The sequence below is a fragment of the Athene noctua genome, chromosome 4 (genome assembly GCF_965140245.1).
Source record: "Athene noctua chromosome 4, bAthNoc1.hap1.1, whole genome shotgun sequence".
NCBI lineage: Eukaryota > Metazoa > Chordata > Aves > Strigiformes > Strigidae > Athene > Athene noctua.
In genome coordinates this window covers 56739312-56758720 of record NC_134040.1, presented here as the reverse complement: position 1 = coordinate 56758720, position 19409 = coordinate 56739312, and the positions used below count along the sequence as shown (strand labels likewise).

Sequence of the window (19409 nt, the reverse complement as noted above, 5' to 3'; positions counted from 1 at the left end):
ACTGCCCCCTTACCTCCCTCCTTCCCTTCCTCCCCAGCTCCATTTCTGCAAGAGAGGCCCATAATGTTTTGCAGATATTGTCACACTGCTGAAATTAGTATTTCAGGCTCCTTTTTTTTTTTTTTTTTTGCCTACTGCGGGGGTTTTTCTGTTATGTTACACACGGGAAAACAGGACTTGCAAAAGGCAATTTATCTTAGTTAAGGAAAAAATGTATCCCTCCCCTCTCAGACATAAAGCAAGAGTTTGCAAGCCCTTCATTAGTGGTAGTGAAATTTCATTCCATTTCCAACTTTCTCCCCCTAGAGAAGCTGCAGTTCAAGCTACTTATTTTGTGAAGTTACATGTATAGTTCTGCCTTTGTTCTTATTCTAAAATCTTTGCTTCCTCAGCTTGAACAGGTTTTAATTGATGATGTGCTTCCTGTAATGAAGGATGACTCTTTGCTCTCTTCCCATCCAATTGTGGTTGACGTGTCATCTCCAGCTGAAATCACCTCTGTGTTTGATGGGATATCCTACAGCAAGGTAGGATATCCTCCTGTTGTGACTTCAGATGCAAAGAAAGTGGAGGCTTGGGAGAGGAGATAAAAGTCATAGGAGCTTGTAATCATAACTCCTAACCCACTTTGGATCTTTTTTGTGTGCCTGTGTGTATCTTTTTTCTGGGACATTCCTAATTGTTGTCAGCGATGATTCAGTCAAAAGCAACTGTGAGAGGAGCAGTGCAGCCAGAGCCTCGGTCAGCCACTGTGCACCATGCAAACCTGCTTACAGCGTGCAAAGGTGCAGGGAAATCACAGCATCAGCAGCTTCTGCCACCAGAGTTGTCAGTTTTAAAATTATCCTAAACTTAATACTAAGCACATCCCTCTCCCATCACCTCATGTGCTAATGCAGCCCAGTTATGTCAAGCCTCATAATCTAACGCAAAGGCAGATGATGCAAGAGCAGATGTCTAGCTGTCCTCTCTCGCTTCCCCATCACACCTTTGGGGCACTATAACTTCTATTTTGAGGAAGCATGGCAGGGAGGGAACCAAGCAGTGAAAATGGGAAAGTAACTCTGGGTCTGTCTGAGCAGCCAGGATGCTGGTGCTGTCCAACTGCTCTCATGACCAAGGCGCACGCAGGCCCTCCTTGAGCCCATGGCCTTTGGTAGTACTAGCTGTGTGGGGCAGCAGCCAGGAGCTCAGCACTTGCAGAAAATTGCTTTGAGGTCCAGAATATTAGAGAGGCCAGCAGCCAAGCTGAGGGTCACCACTTTGCTGTGGGCAGCAGGATCCAGGCTAGCAGGCTGAAGCTGGCTCATCTCCCTCCATAACAGTTATAGCCAAAGCCATTTTGTCCTTAAACAGTCCTTAAACATGGAACAAAGCAGGTCTCCCACGGGCTCCCTGGTATCTAAACAGGGAGTCCCTTGACTCAAACACCCTACACTGTTGCTTCTAGTTATTTTTTTCAGGGCATTAAGAGACAAGTTTGAAGAAGCACAGGAGGAACTCTGTGAGGATTCTGCTCACTCTCTCCTCAACCATCTCCCATGATGTTGCTTCTGACCCTGATACACCTTTTTTGTTGACAGTTTCTTGTATGGTTCTGTCAGTGTTTCCTATCTGATGCCATAACAAGTTTCCACTGAACACACAAAATCAACCACTATTAAATCCTACTTGTTGCTTTCCCTCCAAGCTCCCATTACCAGCTAAACATAAAGTATGTATTGCATTGACTTTAGCTTTAGCTGTGCTAGTCTGTAGCCATAGATATTATTTTTATTAGCTAGACTTGATCCTCCACTTCCATCAGTTTTCTGTTTTCAATTTTTAAATCCTGTATCCAACAATATGACCAGTATTTATTGCATCATAAATGCCTCACAGTCAAATCATAAACCATGTGAAAACCTACATTGTGTAACACTGTTCTTAAATCAAACTAACAAAAGTCAAGAAACGTACAGTTAAATCAAATACTCTGGACCAAAATGTATTTTAGTGGCCAGATAAGCAAGAGACATACTTTTGCATGGTCTGAAAAAACAATGGAGAAAAAAAATCCTAGCTTTTACTCATCTATTTGTGCCCAGATAATTGCTACATGAACTCATTTTTTTTAAGCAAAAACACTTGAGGACTTGTGCATTGTTTGGGAACAGTCTGCCTGGGATATAATTTGGCTTAGGATATAATTTGGCTTGAATGAGAAAGTCTTCGTGTAGATTTAGCTCAAATTACTATTGGTATTTATACATAAATGCGTGACAAAATTAACTTGTTTCTTTTTTACTTTATTTTGGCCTGTCTTTTGCATTTTTCTTATAAAAACAATCTCCTCATGATAATATTCATCACTAAACAAATAAAGCATCATTTGGAATGCTCTCTGCTAGTTTTACCAAGCAATTACAAGGTTTATGCAGTTCTAAAATCCTAATGAATTGCATAAGGGTCTGTGGAATCATTGTGGTGTGTTCTGTAAGGGAGCCACTAGCTGCTATATGATCAGTAGGGCATTATGTGCCTAGGAAAGCTGTACTAGAGTAGAGCTGGTGACTATACAATTAATGTATACAATTTTAAAAATCTGCTCTTAAGAATTAATTGCATCTCACCTCTTTTCCAGTTTAATCCTCTCTCTTAGTTTGAAAGAGTCTATTAAAATAACAATGAGATTTTTTTCATCTTTCAAGTTCAAACATCGATTACCTGTTCAGAAAACAGATACTTGTTAAGTTCTGCTAGAAATTTGCTTTTGGAACCCCCACATCTTTGGAACCTCCCAGCTAAAGACATTTAGGATTAAAAGTTCCATATATCTGCTACATACAATCTTGTCATATACTTGGCAATTACTACAACTTTCTAGGAGAAAATATGGAGGTGTTGATAAAAAACTTCCTCCCTCCCCCATCCTCACCAGACAAGGTCAGCTATTCAAATCAAGGTCACCTTCCTGAACCTCCCCTAATAGTTAAAAAAAAGGAGAGTTATTAAAACACTGGAGTTCCTGTAACGAGTGATTTTGCTAGGATGAGTTTTTCTCAAATGCACTCCATCATGGCCTGTAGAGAAATGACAAGAGTAGTGGGAAGAGACTGAAACGCAGTGGTAGAAGACGCAAGGGGCTAACTATACATTGCAATTTAAAGCAAAAGAAATCTCCACTGTTCCCAAGTGCATGCACAAGTGCATATTTCTATTTGGACTTTTAATATAAATGGGAGGGTACTGTCTATGACAGGTGGTATCAGGTAAGAAGTGGCTGATAGACCAAGCTGAGGAACTGAGGTACCCTAGTGCATACACGTGGCCTTATGATCACCATTAATCATAAGCAGCCTTATAATTACCACCAATGGATATCTGTTCTAAATTTTACTGAATCATTTTTGAACATATTTCATGGCAAACACATTAAATTACTGTATCAGAAAAGAGTCAGCTGCTGGCCACCTTGATTCTGCCACAATAGCCTGGAAAGCAGTTTGAGGCATATCTGTTCAAACAGTCCCTCTGTCGTGCGTCGTGCAGTCAAGTTGTTATTCTCAGACACATAAATAGGGGAGACAGGATTTACAGAGAATTCAGATAACATTCTTGTTTTCATAAGACAACTGGATTTTTAAACCATTCATAGCATTAGGCTCTCAGCTGCCCTTTGGTTTAGTTCAGAAAATGAAAACATGCTAATCCTAAAATTGTATTTTGAGATTTAGATTGGGTTTGCACTGCTTTTGTTTTTCATCATTTTGTGCCCACTCTGTTCCACATGATTCTTCTACTTCCCTCTCCTGTTTTCCCTTTGTTTCTTTCTTCTTCCATGGTCCTAACTGTTTTTTCTTCTGTGACACCCAGGTAACTTCTCTGATCCCAATTCTACCCTGCTTCAGAGGTCAAAGCTCTTACAACAGTCCTCAACAAAGCTCATTCTGAATCCTGAGATGGCATCCCCAACATGTAAAGCCCCAGACTTGCAGCATTTTTGGAATTCTCTACCTGTTGGGCATTCAGCCAAAGTCACTTCCTCTCTCAGGCTGTGCTGCTGGACAGGGCTGGTTCCCCAGCTGCCCTCCTCCCTCTCCTGTTCAAAATGAAACAGGGAGCCCTGCTCACACAGACTGGTGGAGTGGTAGCACAGAAACTCCCAGCAACAGGGCTCGGAAGCCCTTCTGCTGGCACTTGGAAACAGGCATCTGATCACAGCTAAAGACCAGCTCTCACATCCAGAATTAAGCTCAGGCAGGCAGGCATGCCATGCCATGAAGGAATCAGGAAAAACACTTCCTTAGTCAGCTGGATGGTTTCTATTTTTGCTTTATAAAATATTCATTCACACGTGGCTTTTTAGATGAACAGAAATCCAGTGTTAGAGCAGTGTGGAATGACTTTCTCCCCTTTCCCTTTGTCCTCAGGGTGCATCAATCCTCAGAATGCTTCGAGACTGGATTACACCAGACCTCTTCCAGAAAGGCTGTCAGGTAAGAGTGGCACCAAAACATGCCAGAAATGCAGCCCATCCTCATGTGACAGTAGCAAAGGCATTATTCAAAAAGTGAATGTCAGAGATCTTGGTATTAATAGCAAAAGTATTTAATGCATTTCAGTACTGAGTGGACAATGTCAAGGGGAAGAAGTTCTGTGCTCCCACACAAGCAGGAATGTGAACTGCATTAAGATTTGATAGTCTGCCAGTGAGGACCTAAATTCATGACAGCTTTTAGTGGAGAAACCTCCTCCACCCCACTGCTATCAGTTAGGATACGCTCATTCAGCTGTAAAGTATGTCTGCAGCTTCATATACTCATGATCTTCCAACCCATCCAAGCCTGCTATGCAGGGACACTCTCACAGGCATAAGTTCATCTGTGCCCTGATGCAGGGGCACCCAGCCCTAGAGAGCTGAAGTAACAGGGAGCAAGTAGAAAAGGGAGATATTGCACACTTCATATTTCTTTCTTGAGGAGGAAAAAACGTGGTGCTACAAAATAATGGAAAGAAAAAATGGAAGAAAGGAGCTCTCCCAGAAAGAGCAAGGTTATCTGTCATCTGAACTGACAGCTGTCATCTCTGAAGTTACAGCAGAGGTTTACCACATTTGTTCTTACCTCCCTCCCTCCTGGAGAGCACATTTATGGGCTGCTACAAGCCAGTTGTGTATTTCTTTGTTTTTCCTTTCATATATTCAATCAGGACAGTTCCACAAGATGGGAAAATACAGACACCTTGTCTGCAAGAGACTAATTAATACTTCCCCTCTACTCAGAGCCTTCAAGAACATTAAAGTAGGGAGCTGTGCCTAACAGTGAAACAAACAGCACCATCTACTGACTAAACATCACGAGGATCCAGATAACAGGGTAGGAAAGCACTCGCTAAGCAGCCAGGTGAGACACAGGACAGGAATAGTGTTTAGGAGTTGCAAACACTTAGCTGAATACCATTATTCCTTGTAATAGTCATTTTGATCACAACTTAGAGGTTGTGGACTTTCCTACCTCCCTTCTGAGTCCACAGCCAGTGAATGAAATCTTCTGAAATAGCTTCCTCCTTCTAAACAACCTCTTACATTAGACAGAAATTTGCAACATGTTATGCTGGTGTCCATTCAAAAAAAAAATACAAAGAACTCTTCAGATACAAATTTATTTCATACTATCAAGTCACACTGGAATATTCTGACTTTTAGCATTACAGGATGCATTAGAAAGCAAAGCAACTTCACCAGCTGAAGACTGATCCATTTAACCTATTACCCACAATACTACTGCCCATGGATAGATGCTATGCACAACTGATCTGTACTCTCTGTATCTCTGTACAATTGAATATGTGTACTTTTCATAGGCAAAGAAAGAAGACCTGGTAGTATTTTCACAGTCTTCTCTCTCTAGGCATATTTGAAGAAACACCATTTCCAGAATGCCAAGACACAACAATTTTGGGAAGCTCTGGAAGAGGTATGTTTTGCAGCTACCCAAACCCTTGCTAATAAATGTTTTATGTTTCACCCAGTAATTTCAGTTTCCCAAACTTTTTATATGCTGCAGCTCTTCTGTCAGTAAGACATCACAAACTAGGAAGCCTCTCAGTATATTCCAACGCGTCTTATTTCTAGCAAATATATATTATTTCTTCATTTTTTGGCATAAGTCTGTGGGAGTGGAATAAGAAACAAGAAATGAGGCCTTGCTAACAAATGACCTGCTACTGAAACATTCCTCTCACAACTCAAACTTGTTTCATGGGTGAAAACACCCCTCATCCACCACACACATGCACCCCATACTCTCCCTTTTCTCTAACCAGATTCAGCTGTTGAAAAGGTCTCAACAGTTTCCATTCCCAAGTAATTTTGGTGTTTATGTCCATCTCTAGCTTCTGAGTCACAGTTGGGTCATTCTCTGTGCCACCATTTTCTAATCTTTCCTGTTTCTTTCCATCTTTCCATCTATCTCATTACCTCCAAAAGCCCATCTGCCTAATACCAGGTTCTTTCCCTGATGGTATTTCCTTTTCTTCCACCACTGTGGACACTCACACAGCCCAAGTTGTGCTTTTGTGTGTCCTTTCAAGTTCCCATCTTCTCCTTGGTCCCACACTTCTTCCTGCCCAGCAGGACTTCTTCTCACTCTCTGGTGCGCTGCATCTTCACGTCATCTACCTTGTTTGAAGAAGGAAACAGTGACCCTAGCTCCCTTTCCTCACAGGTGGCATCCTGGGGAGGCAATCACAGCTTTATCCATCTTCAGTCTCTAGGACAGAAGCTCATGGTCCACAGTGGATCAAAATTTACATTAGTGCAGCTGCTGGTGGTTAATACTGTCTCCTCTTTCACATTCAAAACAGGGCATACTGCAAGGAGACTTCTGGCTTTGAAGTCTCTTTCTGTCCTGTTCAATTATTTCCTCAGACAAAATGGAGAGATCTTAGAGCATACAAGGGGCCTCAAAGGTTCCTCAGTATTTCTTGTCCATGTTATTGGCCAGACTCCTGACCACATACTTCTCATTTCTTCTATCTCTGTTCAAGTTTCCATCTCACTCCTTCTTTCAGTGACAGGCACCATAAAAGGTTTTAATGGAATATTTTTTGTACTGAACATGCTCTTTCCTCTGTCCCTTTCTGCTCTTTTTTCTCTCAATATCAGAGATTTTTTTTTTTAATGCTTTGTTCTGAATTTGATTTTTTACTGCAACCTTCTCCCACCATTCATAGGCAAGTAACAAACCTGTGAAGGAAGTCATGGACACATGGACTAGGCAGATGGGCTACCCTGTTTTGGAGATGGGAGGTAATTCAGTATTCACACAGAAACGTTTTCTCTTGGATCCCAGTGCAAATGCTTCTCATCCTCCTTCTGATCTTGGGTAAGTTCCTGCTGTAAATGTTTATCCAAAACAGGTAGAAATACTGTACAGATACTCTCTCCAACTGACATGCATGTAGGCAGTGGTTATACCCATTCTTGCTAAACTTTCAGCATTTTTTATGAAAAGAAACCAGGAGGAAGTTAGATACAAATATTTCAAGTTTAGGACAGCATAAGCCCTTTGTCTCAGGGTTTCTTTCTCAAACACAGCAGAGTAAAATTGGACAGATTCTCTCAGAAAATATTATTTTCACACACAGCTCAAATGATTGCAAGTCATCTGTTGAATCACTGCAAATTATAGTCTGCCTGATTAAGGAAAACTGCCATAAAATAGTCCAGAAATCAGTTACCACGATCCAAGTATTTTATACCATCATAATTTATTCCTTTTCCTGTATGGTATAGGATCTATAATACATCACAGGGTCTTCACATACAATACAGGGTCTTCTCTACGTGTCTTAAAAGCATGAATTACTGTGAAATAGTCATGTATTAATGTTAATCCTCATCAAGAGATGGTTTTTTGTATTTAAGTCAGGATGGTATTGTCTAAATTTACCCATCTGAAAGGCAGCTATCTAGTCAAAGTTAGTCGTCTTGGGCTCTTATGTGGCCAGCCAGGCAGCTGCAGACATTCTACCCTATTCAAGACAGGTGTAATACTGTATAGAAACATATTTGTTAATTAATAGATGAGTAACCTGAGGGAAGATGAACCCTACCTGTGGGCTGGTGGACCTGCACAGAAAAATGGCTCAGCTGGACCGTGGTGTTAACCAGCTGGATAACTGTTCAGAGCTAGCATTGTGTACACTCTTAGCCAGCCCCAATTTTGAGGCAACACAACTTGCTAACATTTAAGTGAAAGAGATTAAAATTAACCCATATTAGGAAGATTTTGTTCCTTGAATTAGTCCAATCAACTAAACCAGTATAACTTGCCCATGTGAACCAGCAGTAAATCTCCCCAAATGCAATTTTCCATTAGCTTCTACTAGTTGTTTTGATACAAAGAGCAAGAACAAGTAGAAAATTAAGAAACAGTTGTGGCCACTTTATTTCTTTCTGATTACAAAGAAAAAACTTGAGGAATGAGAAGGCCCATGGTATTGACAGTTTTGGATAAGTATCAAGAGAGCTGTGAGGAGGTAATTAACTGTGTGTTTGCAATGCTGTATTTCTCTCAACATAAGCAGAAACGTTTGCAGGCTTTTGAAGCAACTCTAGCTGCAAACTACAGCACTGTGCCATCTGAAGGCTGGTGTTACAGACTAGTCAGGCAAAAATACTTCTCTGTGTTAAAAATTTTTACTTATGGCACCATTCTCTGAAGTAGCAGTCTCTGGAATCCTACATTTGTTTCACTTCAAGAGTTACAGTACATTGCCATTTGTCATTTCTTGAGTAGAAATCCCATCACTGTTCCAACCTTAATCTGTCAAGAAGCTGAGCTGTGCACTGCCCCTGCTATTCCTAAAGTGAGAGGGAAGTTTGTTTCTGAGTATGTTTTTATAAATTACTTAAAAAAAAAATGCAGTAATATATACTATAATGCCGATATTATCTATCCTGGGACAGATTTTTTTCCCTTGCCTAAAAGTCAATCCACTGAAAATGAATACCTCCTCCTTCAACCCTTGCAGATGGGGATGAGGAAGCTCCTAAAGAGATCCTACCCAAGATGGGACTGGCCTATTTCACGTCCAGGTGCAGGGTTTTGATTTAAGCAGTGAAAACTCCAGTCTTGTGCATGCTTTATTCTCTGAACTCTGCAGGGATAGTTTCCTGAGCTGCCTGCTTGTTTCAAGCTTGTTTGGCTTGAAAGAGTCCTCTCCTGAATGCTGGCACTCAAAAGAAATGGAATTTCAAAAACCTATGCTCTTAAAATACTGCTGCTGGGCAAATATGTAGCTACAGCATAGCATGTCAAGGAACACGTCCTCAGTGCGTAGTTAACAGGACACAGCTATTGTATCTTATGCTCAGGAAAAGTATTTATGTATGTAATCTCAGGAACATATAAAGAAACTAAATAAAATCTCCCTCATTAAATACATGTACAAAACCAGGGTTTTTTTGTTTTTTTGTGGGTTTTTGTTTTTGTTTTTGTTTTGTTTTTTTTTTAAAAAAAAAAAAAGTCTTTTATGGTCTTTCTCTTGGAAAAACACTATACTGGGGTTTCTGGGTAAAAAATAACCTTTCCAATTTCCATGGCAGTACACTCCATAAGAGAACCAGTAAAATCTAGAAGTGTATAAATCTCCACAAATAAGATATTTTTGTTTAGCAGATAACAATAGCCATTCTTTCTTCCTTGGAGGCAGCGGGAGACAGCATAGCCTTCATTTTGGTGTTTTCTGGAAGTTAATGACCATTCACTTAATCCAGGGTTGTAAAGATGACTCTGGTTTTCCTGTCGCACTTGTCACCTGAGGGTTCAAGATGAAAGATGAAAATGTCCCTGGGATGGGCTGAAATAAGCTAACATGGAATAGCAGTTGACTGCTCAAAACAGCTTAATTTTAGAAGCCCTATGCAGGTGGTTGAGCAGGTATGCTCACAGCATGCTCTGCCATCCTTCCCATGACTGCATGGTCATGGTCCTGGTCAGACTCCCTTCCAGCCCAAATGTCTCAGCCTTGCCCTGAGTATGCCCTGGTCTGAGGAGCTTGCACCTACCCACTGAAGGTATTCAAGGAATTGAGGAGCAAGAGGTAAGGTCATGTTTGGCTCCTAGTGCTTTATAATGGAGGAATTAGGGTTATCTTGGAGAATAGGCTGGAAAAGACAAAGGTCCTACTGACTGTATCACAGTGGTTGCTTAAACTCTTTCAGTTTTCCCATCTGTAAAAATGGTTTCATAATACTTAACCACTTATTTCAAGTCAGCATTGCAAAGATTAATCAGTGTCTGCACAAAGCCCTAGACACATCAACATTAATTCTGACACCAACCATCCACATATAACCATCTTTTACTAAATTCATTTCTTTGTGCCCTGCTTAGATTATTATCTGACGTGACATGAAGATACTGTTTATCAGGGCTGCATGTTCCAGAGCTGTGGTATTAAGCTACACTGAATAGCACAATGGAAATTCAGTCATGAATGATTATGGGTAATTATTAACTTCTCCAGCATACAGAGTAACCAAGATGTGACGACTACATTCAGAAGTACATGGCTCTAGCAGTTCCACTGATTTAAAACAAAACAAAACAAAACAACACAAAAAAAAGAAAAATAATCAAATGAATTGTGCACCTTTCAGGCTTAACTTTAGGCACATGATTATCACAGTACCATATCAACTCAATGAATACATCAACATCGGACACTGGACAAAATCTTACTCCATTCCCTTGTTAGGTCCACCAGATGCATTTTGAGAACTATTGATAAATACAAAGTATTAAGACAAGCTACTGCTATTCTCTAGAGCATGAACATGCTCATACATTTCATGCTTTTAATTTGCTTTTCAGGGAATATAACTGCCCCAGTCGTACCACACCAATATCTGATATTCTGTTGCCTGAATAGAGTATCATAGCACAGAAACATCTTCACAACATAAACAACAGCTATTGGTACAATGCTGTGCTTTGTTACAAGGGATATTTGGTAAATGTGTATATACGTAAACACAAGGTTTGCTTTGTAAAACAAGATGTAAGCATTAAAACAACAAAAAAGACACACTGGAGTTTTATTGTTAGCATTTGATTTCAAATATAATTTTATTCTCTTTCTCTTTAAATAATTTCAGTTACAGATGGAATATACCAGTGAAATGGAGACTTGGGAATTCAACAAATTATACTTTCTACAATACATCAGATTCTGAAGGTAAACTTCCCTTTCTCTTTTAAGAGTAGTGAATGGATAAAGCTTTTCAATGTCCTTAACAAGAAATAAATTACAGAATTAATTTTCATGCTTTTCAGTTCTCAGATCTGGGAATCAGCACACAGTTTATTTGGGCTAAAGTCAGCAGTCTGCAATAAGATTATTATTTCCCCTATACACCATTATATCAATTTAGGGTCAATTCAGTAAAGTGCTTAAGCATGTATTTAAATCCAGTCTTATGCAAGGAAGCATCTAAGCATACTCTTAATTGTAATATACTAAAATCAGTGGGACCCAGATATGCCCTTTGTCAAGTCCAAGAGAAGAGGTGAAGTGGGAGGCTGATGAACACATGTGTGGTATGGTAAAATGACAATTTGAGTTCAGTTAAAGAACTACAAATGATTAAACATGTTTTCTAATGTTTATTTCAGAAATGGGGAAATGCCTACATGGATATTTTTGATCAGTGTTCTATTGCACAGTAAAATCTGAATTCTCATTCTACAACTCTAATGGCCAAAAATGGAGAAAAATGGGGGGAAAAAAGACAAAATTACAGATTTTTTTATTTTTTATATTTCATCACACGTTGGAATTTAAGAAATATCACGATCAGCTCTTCTTTTGTTGTACTTGTCTGAATGTTACCTGTTTAAAATGTAATTTATCTTTTGTTCTGCTTTTTTTAGTTTTAACCTGGTTGCTTTTAGTATCCATGCAAAAGCAAACAGAAGTCTTGTGTCATGATACAAATCAGAAATTAACACAATGAAATTTTCCTTCTCTGACTTCCACATGACATTATGGTAGGCTGCAAGGGGTTACTAACTTGACGAAGCCTGAAACAGCATGATTAGATACTTACTTCTACATCTGTAAAAATCTTGCTTAGTAGGGCCACAGCAACTACAGGGAAAAAATGCCCTTTGAAATACCTTGTATGGGTCATCCAAACAGAAAAGTGCTTTTAACTCCAGCCACCCTCAAACCACTGCTTCAAAGAGGCAATAGGAAAACTTTTAACTAGCAGCACCAACAGGACTAGGCCAAGCTTCTGAGAAACATTTGTCAAGGATTCATTTTAAATGGGAAATTCCTTAAACATGAGTGCTTGATTGAAGTCTCAGACTATTTGATAATTCCTTTATGTATAGCTACAAAAACTGAATCGAGAAGTGTACAAGGAAGAAAAACTTTTTTAAAAATGTTGAAATAAACTGAAAAATGAAACAAACAGAGGATAAAATAGTAATCACAAGGGTGAAAAACCTTTTAAAAGAGATATTTGCAAAAACTGTTTCTTTGCAATTTTTACTTTTTACAATTACACTGATTTTCACCATCCTCATTCTAATCACAGTGATCTCCATTTTAAATTTAACAAACTAGCTGCCCCAAGTAATTACCACAATTCACTATTCTAAGACAAGTGCTGGGATTCATTGGAGTCTATAATAACTCAGCTTTACTCACAGACATTTAAAAAATAAATTAATAAATTTAAGGTTAATAAAATTAAAACCAAATATTCCTTTTGGAGTCAAGGAATCTCCAGTGAGTTCTGTGTCTTATAAAATGCACAAACCAATCACTGTTTGTTTGTTTTGCAGGAATTATAATAGCATTGCCTCCTAATAGTTTTGTGAACATTAATCCAGACCACATTGGATTCTATCGGGTGAATTATGATAGTCAAAACTGGGCCAGGTTAAGCACTCTTCTGGTCAGCAACCACAAAGTGAGTGTCATAACATTAACCGGTCTGGTGGGTCTCTTATGGAGGTCTTCAGAGGCTGTTTTTTCTGCAAATAATCTATATATTTTTGATCATTCTTATTCTCTTTTCACACAGGGTTTTTCAGCTGCTGACCGTGCAGGGATTTTGGATGATGCCTTTTCTTTAGCAAGGTACACTAATTCTCTGCAGAGATCTCAACACTAGTTTTTCAGTTTCCATTGCCTATTAATTAGAATTAACTCAACTCAGGTGGTTGAAAGGAAATTTCTGAATGTGTTACAAGTCTTAATTGTTTATTGGCTCATGTTGTCCTCCAAAAGGGCAAATTCAAGTATGCACTGGCAACTTGCAGTACCAATGCAGTCAAGAGAAATGCTCCCCTTCAGTTCAGTGACAGAAAAAAAAAGAGGTCTTTAGTTGCACAGGTCTTAGAAAGGGGTGGTTTTACCATATGAGTAACAATAATAGAAGCACTCCAGAAAAAGTTAGGTGTCCAGAAAAGCAGAGGCATGTCTACAATGCACAGAATGGCATTAGGAAGTTACCACCTCAGCTATCTTGCTTAGAAACTCACTTGGAAACTTCTAGCTCTCGTACTCAGCCATGCTGACACAGATAAACTTTAGGTGACCTTCTGTGACAGCCTGTAAGAATGAATCTCCTCAGCCTTTCAGGATGTCTCCAGAGTTAACAAATCCTTTTTGTGTGACAGGAGTTAATGTAGTCAGTTGAGGGCTACCCACTTCTGGGCACACTGGGCTGCTGCACAACATGAGCAGCCTCCTCATGGCAGTGAGAGCTCCTGCAGCTAGGCGTTGATCAACAGTGATCCTATCCTCCATGGTCTCTTTGGAAAACACCTCCCAAGTTACATTCCAGACTATTTTCACCCTCACAAAATTTATTATTTCAGACCTTCTAAAATAAATAGTGTTTTAATACCTTTAAAGAAGCAAGTTCTTCAAAATCATTAAAATAACAGAAGTTATGTTTTCTCCTTCCACAGACCTGGACTCGTGAATTACTCTGTTCCCCTGGAGCTCACAAAATACCTAACAAATGAAACAGACTATTTACCTTGGCATAGAGTTATATCATCTGTAACTTACCTCGCAAACATGCTTGAAGATGATACAAATCTTTATCCCCGGTTTCAGGTGATGAAGTAAAAAACCACATTCCTGCATGGGAGCACTGAATCTGACAGTTCAGGATCTGTAACACCAATAATCTTGAAGTTCAAGTGATTTTCAATGTTGCTGAGCTATCAGGATTTACTTTTTGCTACTGTACTCAAAAAAAGTACTGAAAACTGCTTAGTACTGATCTCTGAGTTGCCTGGATTCTCAGTTCAGGACTATGCACTTGGAGGAAAGAAATTATGCCTAATTATTCTTATAATCCATCCCCATAAGTCACAGTACAGACATTTGTTAGTCAAGGCTGTTCTGTATCCATTAAAGAAATATGTATAGGGCAGCAAAATCTCTGACACCTGTCCTTAGCACAAAGGATGGCTATATCTCAGTGTGGCAGTGAGCAGGTTTGTAGTTGACCTAACATACTGAACACAATTTAAGGGTCACTAAAATAAGTATGTCCTGAACTCAGCATTATCTCTGGAAAACAGTAGTGGCAGTGTGTCCTTGCTGTACCCCAACCATCATTTGGGAGCACAGACAAGGCTGGAGAGGAGCAGGTTGCCTTTGTCCTATCTGCACATCAGTACTGGAAGCATTCAGATTTTGCATGCTGGGGTGATCTGGAGAGTTTATGCGTGTGTGTGTTTGTGTTACTTTTTGTTTAAGAGATGATAGTTCTAAGAAAAGCAAAGAAGAATAAACTATGAACACAAATATATTATTTAAAGACATCTACACAAGTAACCAACCCCCTTTTTCTACCTCAGGAATATTTTCGCTACCAGGTAAAACCCATTGTGAATCAGCTGAACTGGAATGATTCTGGAGGCCATTTGGAGAGGTTGAGCAATCTTTTTTTTTTTTTCCTTCTCATATTACTGATGGATTCAAAGAATGCTAACCAGTAGAAAAATATCTCTCTCCCTCTCTCTCTCTTTTAAAGGCTTCTTCGTGCATCTGTTCTAGACTTTGCCTGCAGTATGGATGACACAGAATCTTTGAACAACGCTTCTCAACTATTTGAGCAATGGCTACAAGGAAAAATGTGAGTGCTCATGGTTGTTGTGGCTAGTAAAGAACACAGCATGTGACTTGGTCACAAATCTCAAGCAGAAAGTGGGAAGTATATTCCTGTACTGTTTCTTTATTTTAGCATTCCTGCAAATCTCCGACTCCTAGTATATCGCTATGGGATGCAGAACTCAGGCAATGAATCATCATGGACTTACATGTTCAAGAAATACCAAGAAACCTCATTAGCACAAGAAAAAGAAAAGCTGCTGTATGGCCTGGCATCGGTGAAGAACACCACCCTTTTGGACAGGTGATTTAAACACAAAAAGAATTTTTTTTTCCCTACTGAAGCAACTGGTCACCATTTGCTCATTCCCCTGTCCTCTCTCCCGTCCTGTCATTTTTGTCAGGATACAGCATGAGGAATGCAACACATTTTCAAGACCAGTTATCTAACACCCCCCTCTGAGATTGCACTATAGTAGAAAAAAAGCCTTGCTCCTTTAGTGGAAAGATACTGAACACATGGTAGTGTCTGCACACAATCAACAGCCTTCATCTCTTCCAACAGTGCCTTCACCCTGGGTAATTTGAGCTGCCTAATAGTTAAGCATCAGGAGAAAATTAGTTGTCTATGTTTCTTCTACAATCACTGAAGGGAGGCAGAACCTCCAGGGTGCTGTTTATTCCAGACCAGGAAAGGGACTTAAAATCAATGGGAAGAATTGCTTTTGGGTGTTGCCAGTCACCCTCCAATGGCTACATAGGGAGTTTGCTTAGATAGATGTCTACCTTCTAAGTAGCCAAAATTAGGCAAACAACCTTGAGCAATTGCTACTAACAGTCCTATGAAGGCATCTGTGTGAAGTCACAATGTTCCCTGAAGTGCTGTACAGAGGTACTTGAGCTAGAACCAGATATGATCTATTCATGCATCCATGGCAGTGATGAGGAGTCTGGATACCGCCCCAGGCTGGCCCAGCTGTCAGACTGGGTGAGCATCTCCCTGGGCTGCTGCTCTGTGTAGACACACCAGCTGCTTTAAGCTTACCTGATAACATTGCATGTAGATACATCATGTAGCACAGATGCAAACATCTTCACCAGGGCCATTCACCACTTTGTTGGAACCCTATCTAGAGATCATAAGATGGAGCAGTCTCTGCCTGGAAGAGTTCCAAGTTTAAACAAGATGAAACAAGGAATTATAGGAGGTTCAGGACGAGTAAATAAGAAAGTAATTGAAATAGTGGTAGGAGGCAACTGTATTCCTAAATTCTTGTGACCACAACAGCCATAATCTAAAGCCATTCAATAACTAATCACTGACATGATTAAGACATTAATTATTTAGCTAGATCAGCCTATAATTTCAGAAAATAAAAAATTCCCCCTAAAGCAGGGAGAACTTGTCTCTTAATTTACTATTAAAATAACAAGGAAGGAGAAAAGAGCAGATTGAGAAAATTGTCCCTTACATATAGGAAAAAATAAGACAATCCTTAACCCCAGTTTAATGCTGTTCTTCTGCAGCAGCTGCTGTGAAGCTGTGACCACACTACTCATCTCCCTGAAAATGTGTGTGCTGAGGGATCCCTCCACACTGCCAGTCAAAGCATTCATGCTGTAACTGAAGTATAATTGCAGCACTTGCAGGCATGCTATGCCCAAATGAATTTTAAATTTGTGTGGATAAGAGTTTCAGAACAGCACAGATTTCAGTGTGAGCAAGCCACCTCCATGTGTACTCATGGTCCCTAAAAAAAGTCCCTATAGCCTGAACTACTACTTCTTTGGTACTTGGCTACCCAAACAGACTGGATTACTGACTGATCCAATCTTGTTTTCACTACTTGATTAAAAAATAGGAATAATAATGGGCTTTGGCTATTTTCAAGTAACGTAGAGACATAAACCCTACTTACTTTTTAAAGAGATGCCTAACTGCTTGATTTCTTTCAATACAATTATCTCTTGACACAATTATCAACAAATACTTACATTTTACATCAGTGTACTTCACCTTTAAAATGTTGTATACAAAAGTAATAGTCCTGTTTGGAAATGGGCTGTAGGCTGTGGTAGCAAATACTTGAGAAATATAGACATTAGCATTGCATTATTTCTCATCATCATCAGTTAAGTCTACACTGAAAACATTAACTTATTTGCTTTCCATTGCCTTTCATGAAAATTTTTTAATGATTCTTATGGTATTTCCCTTAGGTATCTGAAATATATTTACAACACCAGCCTCATCAAAAGCCAAGATGTGTTCACAGTCCTGAGATACATCTCGTATAACACTTATGGGAAAACAATGGCCTGGGACTGGATACGACTTAACTGGCAGTACTTAGTTGACAGGTACACTACTGAACTCATTGGAAACTTTAGGTTTACACCCATCTGTATATCTTGTTATATGCCATGCTTTTCTAGATTTTCACTATACAGCTATAATCACCGGCCTTTGCATAATGAAAACTGGAAGCGTATTCAAGACAATCATATCCATCTGCTGTGAAAAATTGCTTTGCTGCTAACTTGAAAATCATTCTTTCCCTAAATGATAACTACCAATAAATAGTGATTAAAAAGCATAGAAAGTTCTACCAAGGCCATAGAAATCTAGTTACTGCATGGAAATTAGTCAGTCGTGTCTCCACTCTATTTATTTCATAACAAAAAGAGAGCTGACAGAATTTTTTTTAAATTCCTTCTAGTGGTAACAGCAAGCAGCAGACATACAGACAAGCAGTTGAAGCAACAGCAAACTTTTTCGCTTTGCTCCTCCCTATTTGAGTGACTTCTATCCTTCTCCTTTCTAAGTGCTTGGTGAGGGCACAAAAGCAAAGCACACCCGCAAGCCTAGAGCTGTGAACTGGACAGCATTTGTATTGCTGAGCAGCAATATACCTAATTTCCAGCATAAGACAATAAGTCATTAACTAAAAAAAAAAAAAAATTTCCCCAGAAGAGATCACTCCATTAGTAAACATACTTGAGAACAGCACAGATACTGTATAGGAGTACTATTTTTCAAGTGTTTCCTGAAGTGTTGAAATCTGAGTGCATCTATTTTATTGTAGCACAGTTAGAAGTTCAAGCTTCAGATAACTACCTGTGCCTTTTCTTTTCTAACAGTTTTGCATCAAACATCATTTATTAAATTGTTTTTCTAGATTCACGATCAATGACAGAAACCTTGGACGAATAGTAACTATTACCCAAAACTTCAACACTGAGCTCCAGCTTTGGCAGGTATAGTGACAGCACTTCTCTTGGTTCTAAGTCAATATATTTAACAATCTACTGGCCAGGAAACTTGACCTTTAAGACTCTAAATGTGTAAAGCAGTATGAGTTACTGAAAAAAATCAATACCAGCGTTACTAGCTTGAGCTTAAATATCTCTCCCTGCAAATACTGCCCTTGACCAGGTACCTGTAAAAAGCCACTTGCCCAATAGCAGCGTTTTTTGCTTCATGTCCACTCTTTTTCTCTCTTTTCCAGATGGAAAATTTCTTTGAGAAATATCCTAATGCTGGGGCAGGAGAATTGCCCAGGAGTCAGTCAATTGAGCAGGTGAAGAACAACATTGAATGGCTAAAAGTAAACAAGGAGGAAATAAGAATGTGGATAGAAGCACAGCCAGGCCCTTAAGGTCTTTGCTAAAAATACCAGGCACTCACTCTGGGCACTCAGATCCTCAGAGATATTTAGCAATGTGGATTTCTCACCTAGGTACCTTAGAGGACCAAGGCCTAATACTTTTTCTACACTCAGGAGACCACTGCCAGAGCAATGTTTGTGTAGTTGCTGATCCCAGATCCTGCAAGCACTTGTGTGCAGGAATAGCTTTATATTTTGAGATTAATTTGCCTGAACAAACAGGACAAATGCTTAAAGTTACTCAAGGCAGAAGTGATGGCAGAACTGGGGTCATCACTGATCAAGCTGGTCTCACTCCTTCTGCTGAAAATCTTGAAACTCTGAAAATCTACTTCTTGGTTTGCACAGAAGTATACCTAGTACACTCAGGGATTCCTTTCCAAGGGCACCTCAATAGGAGCTTTCTCCTGAAGGAAAGGGAATTAAGCAGTAATTTTAACATTGTCTGAAAATCATCCCCTATATTTATAGGTGTAAAAACTCCACATTTGGGATTTAGCTTTGCATTCTGATACTACAGAAGGACCAGTTAAGCTTCCCTCTCCGTTGATTTTTGAAGTTTAACTACCAGTACACAAGGGATCAATATTATCAGCTTCTTTCTCAATC

The 19409-nt window shown here is 39.4% G+C and overlaps 1 protein-coding gene across 1 annotated transcript in view; it reads left to right on the top strand.

Moving 5' to 3' along the window:
* ENPEP (glutamyl aminopeptidase) overlaps nt 1-18791 on the top strand; it is a 35854-nt gene extending 17063 nt beyond the window's left edge. The window contains exons 7-20 of the mRNA XM_074903969.1: nt 393-527; nt 4413-4478; nt 5892-5957; nt 7216-7367; nt 11147-11226; nt 12843-12970; nt 13085-13140; nt 13977-14127; nt 14880-14953; nt 15056-15157; nt 15266-15436; nt 17353-17493; nt 18312-18390; nt 18642-18791. Of these exons, the coding sequence (XP_074760070.1) occupies nt 393-527; nt 4413-4478; nt 5892-5957; nt 7216-7367; nt 11147-11226; nt 12843-12970; nt 13085-13140; nt 13977-14127; nt 14880-14953; nt 15056-15157; nt 15266-15436; nt 17353-17493; nt 18312-18390; nt 18642-18791 (1551 nt within the window). The remainder of the gene's footprint in view (nt 1-392; nt 528-4412; nt 4479-5891; nt 5958-7215; nt 7368-11146; nt 11227-12842; nt 12971-13084; nt 13141-13976; nt 14128-14879; nt 14954-15055; nt 15158-15265; nt 15437-17352; nt 17494-18311; nt 18391-18641) is intronic.
* The last annotated feature ends 618 nt before the right edge of the window (nt 18792-19409 follow it).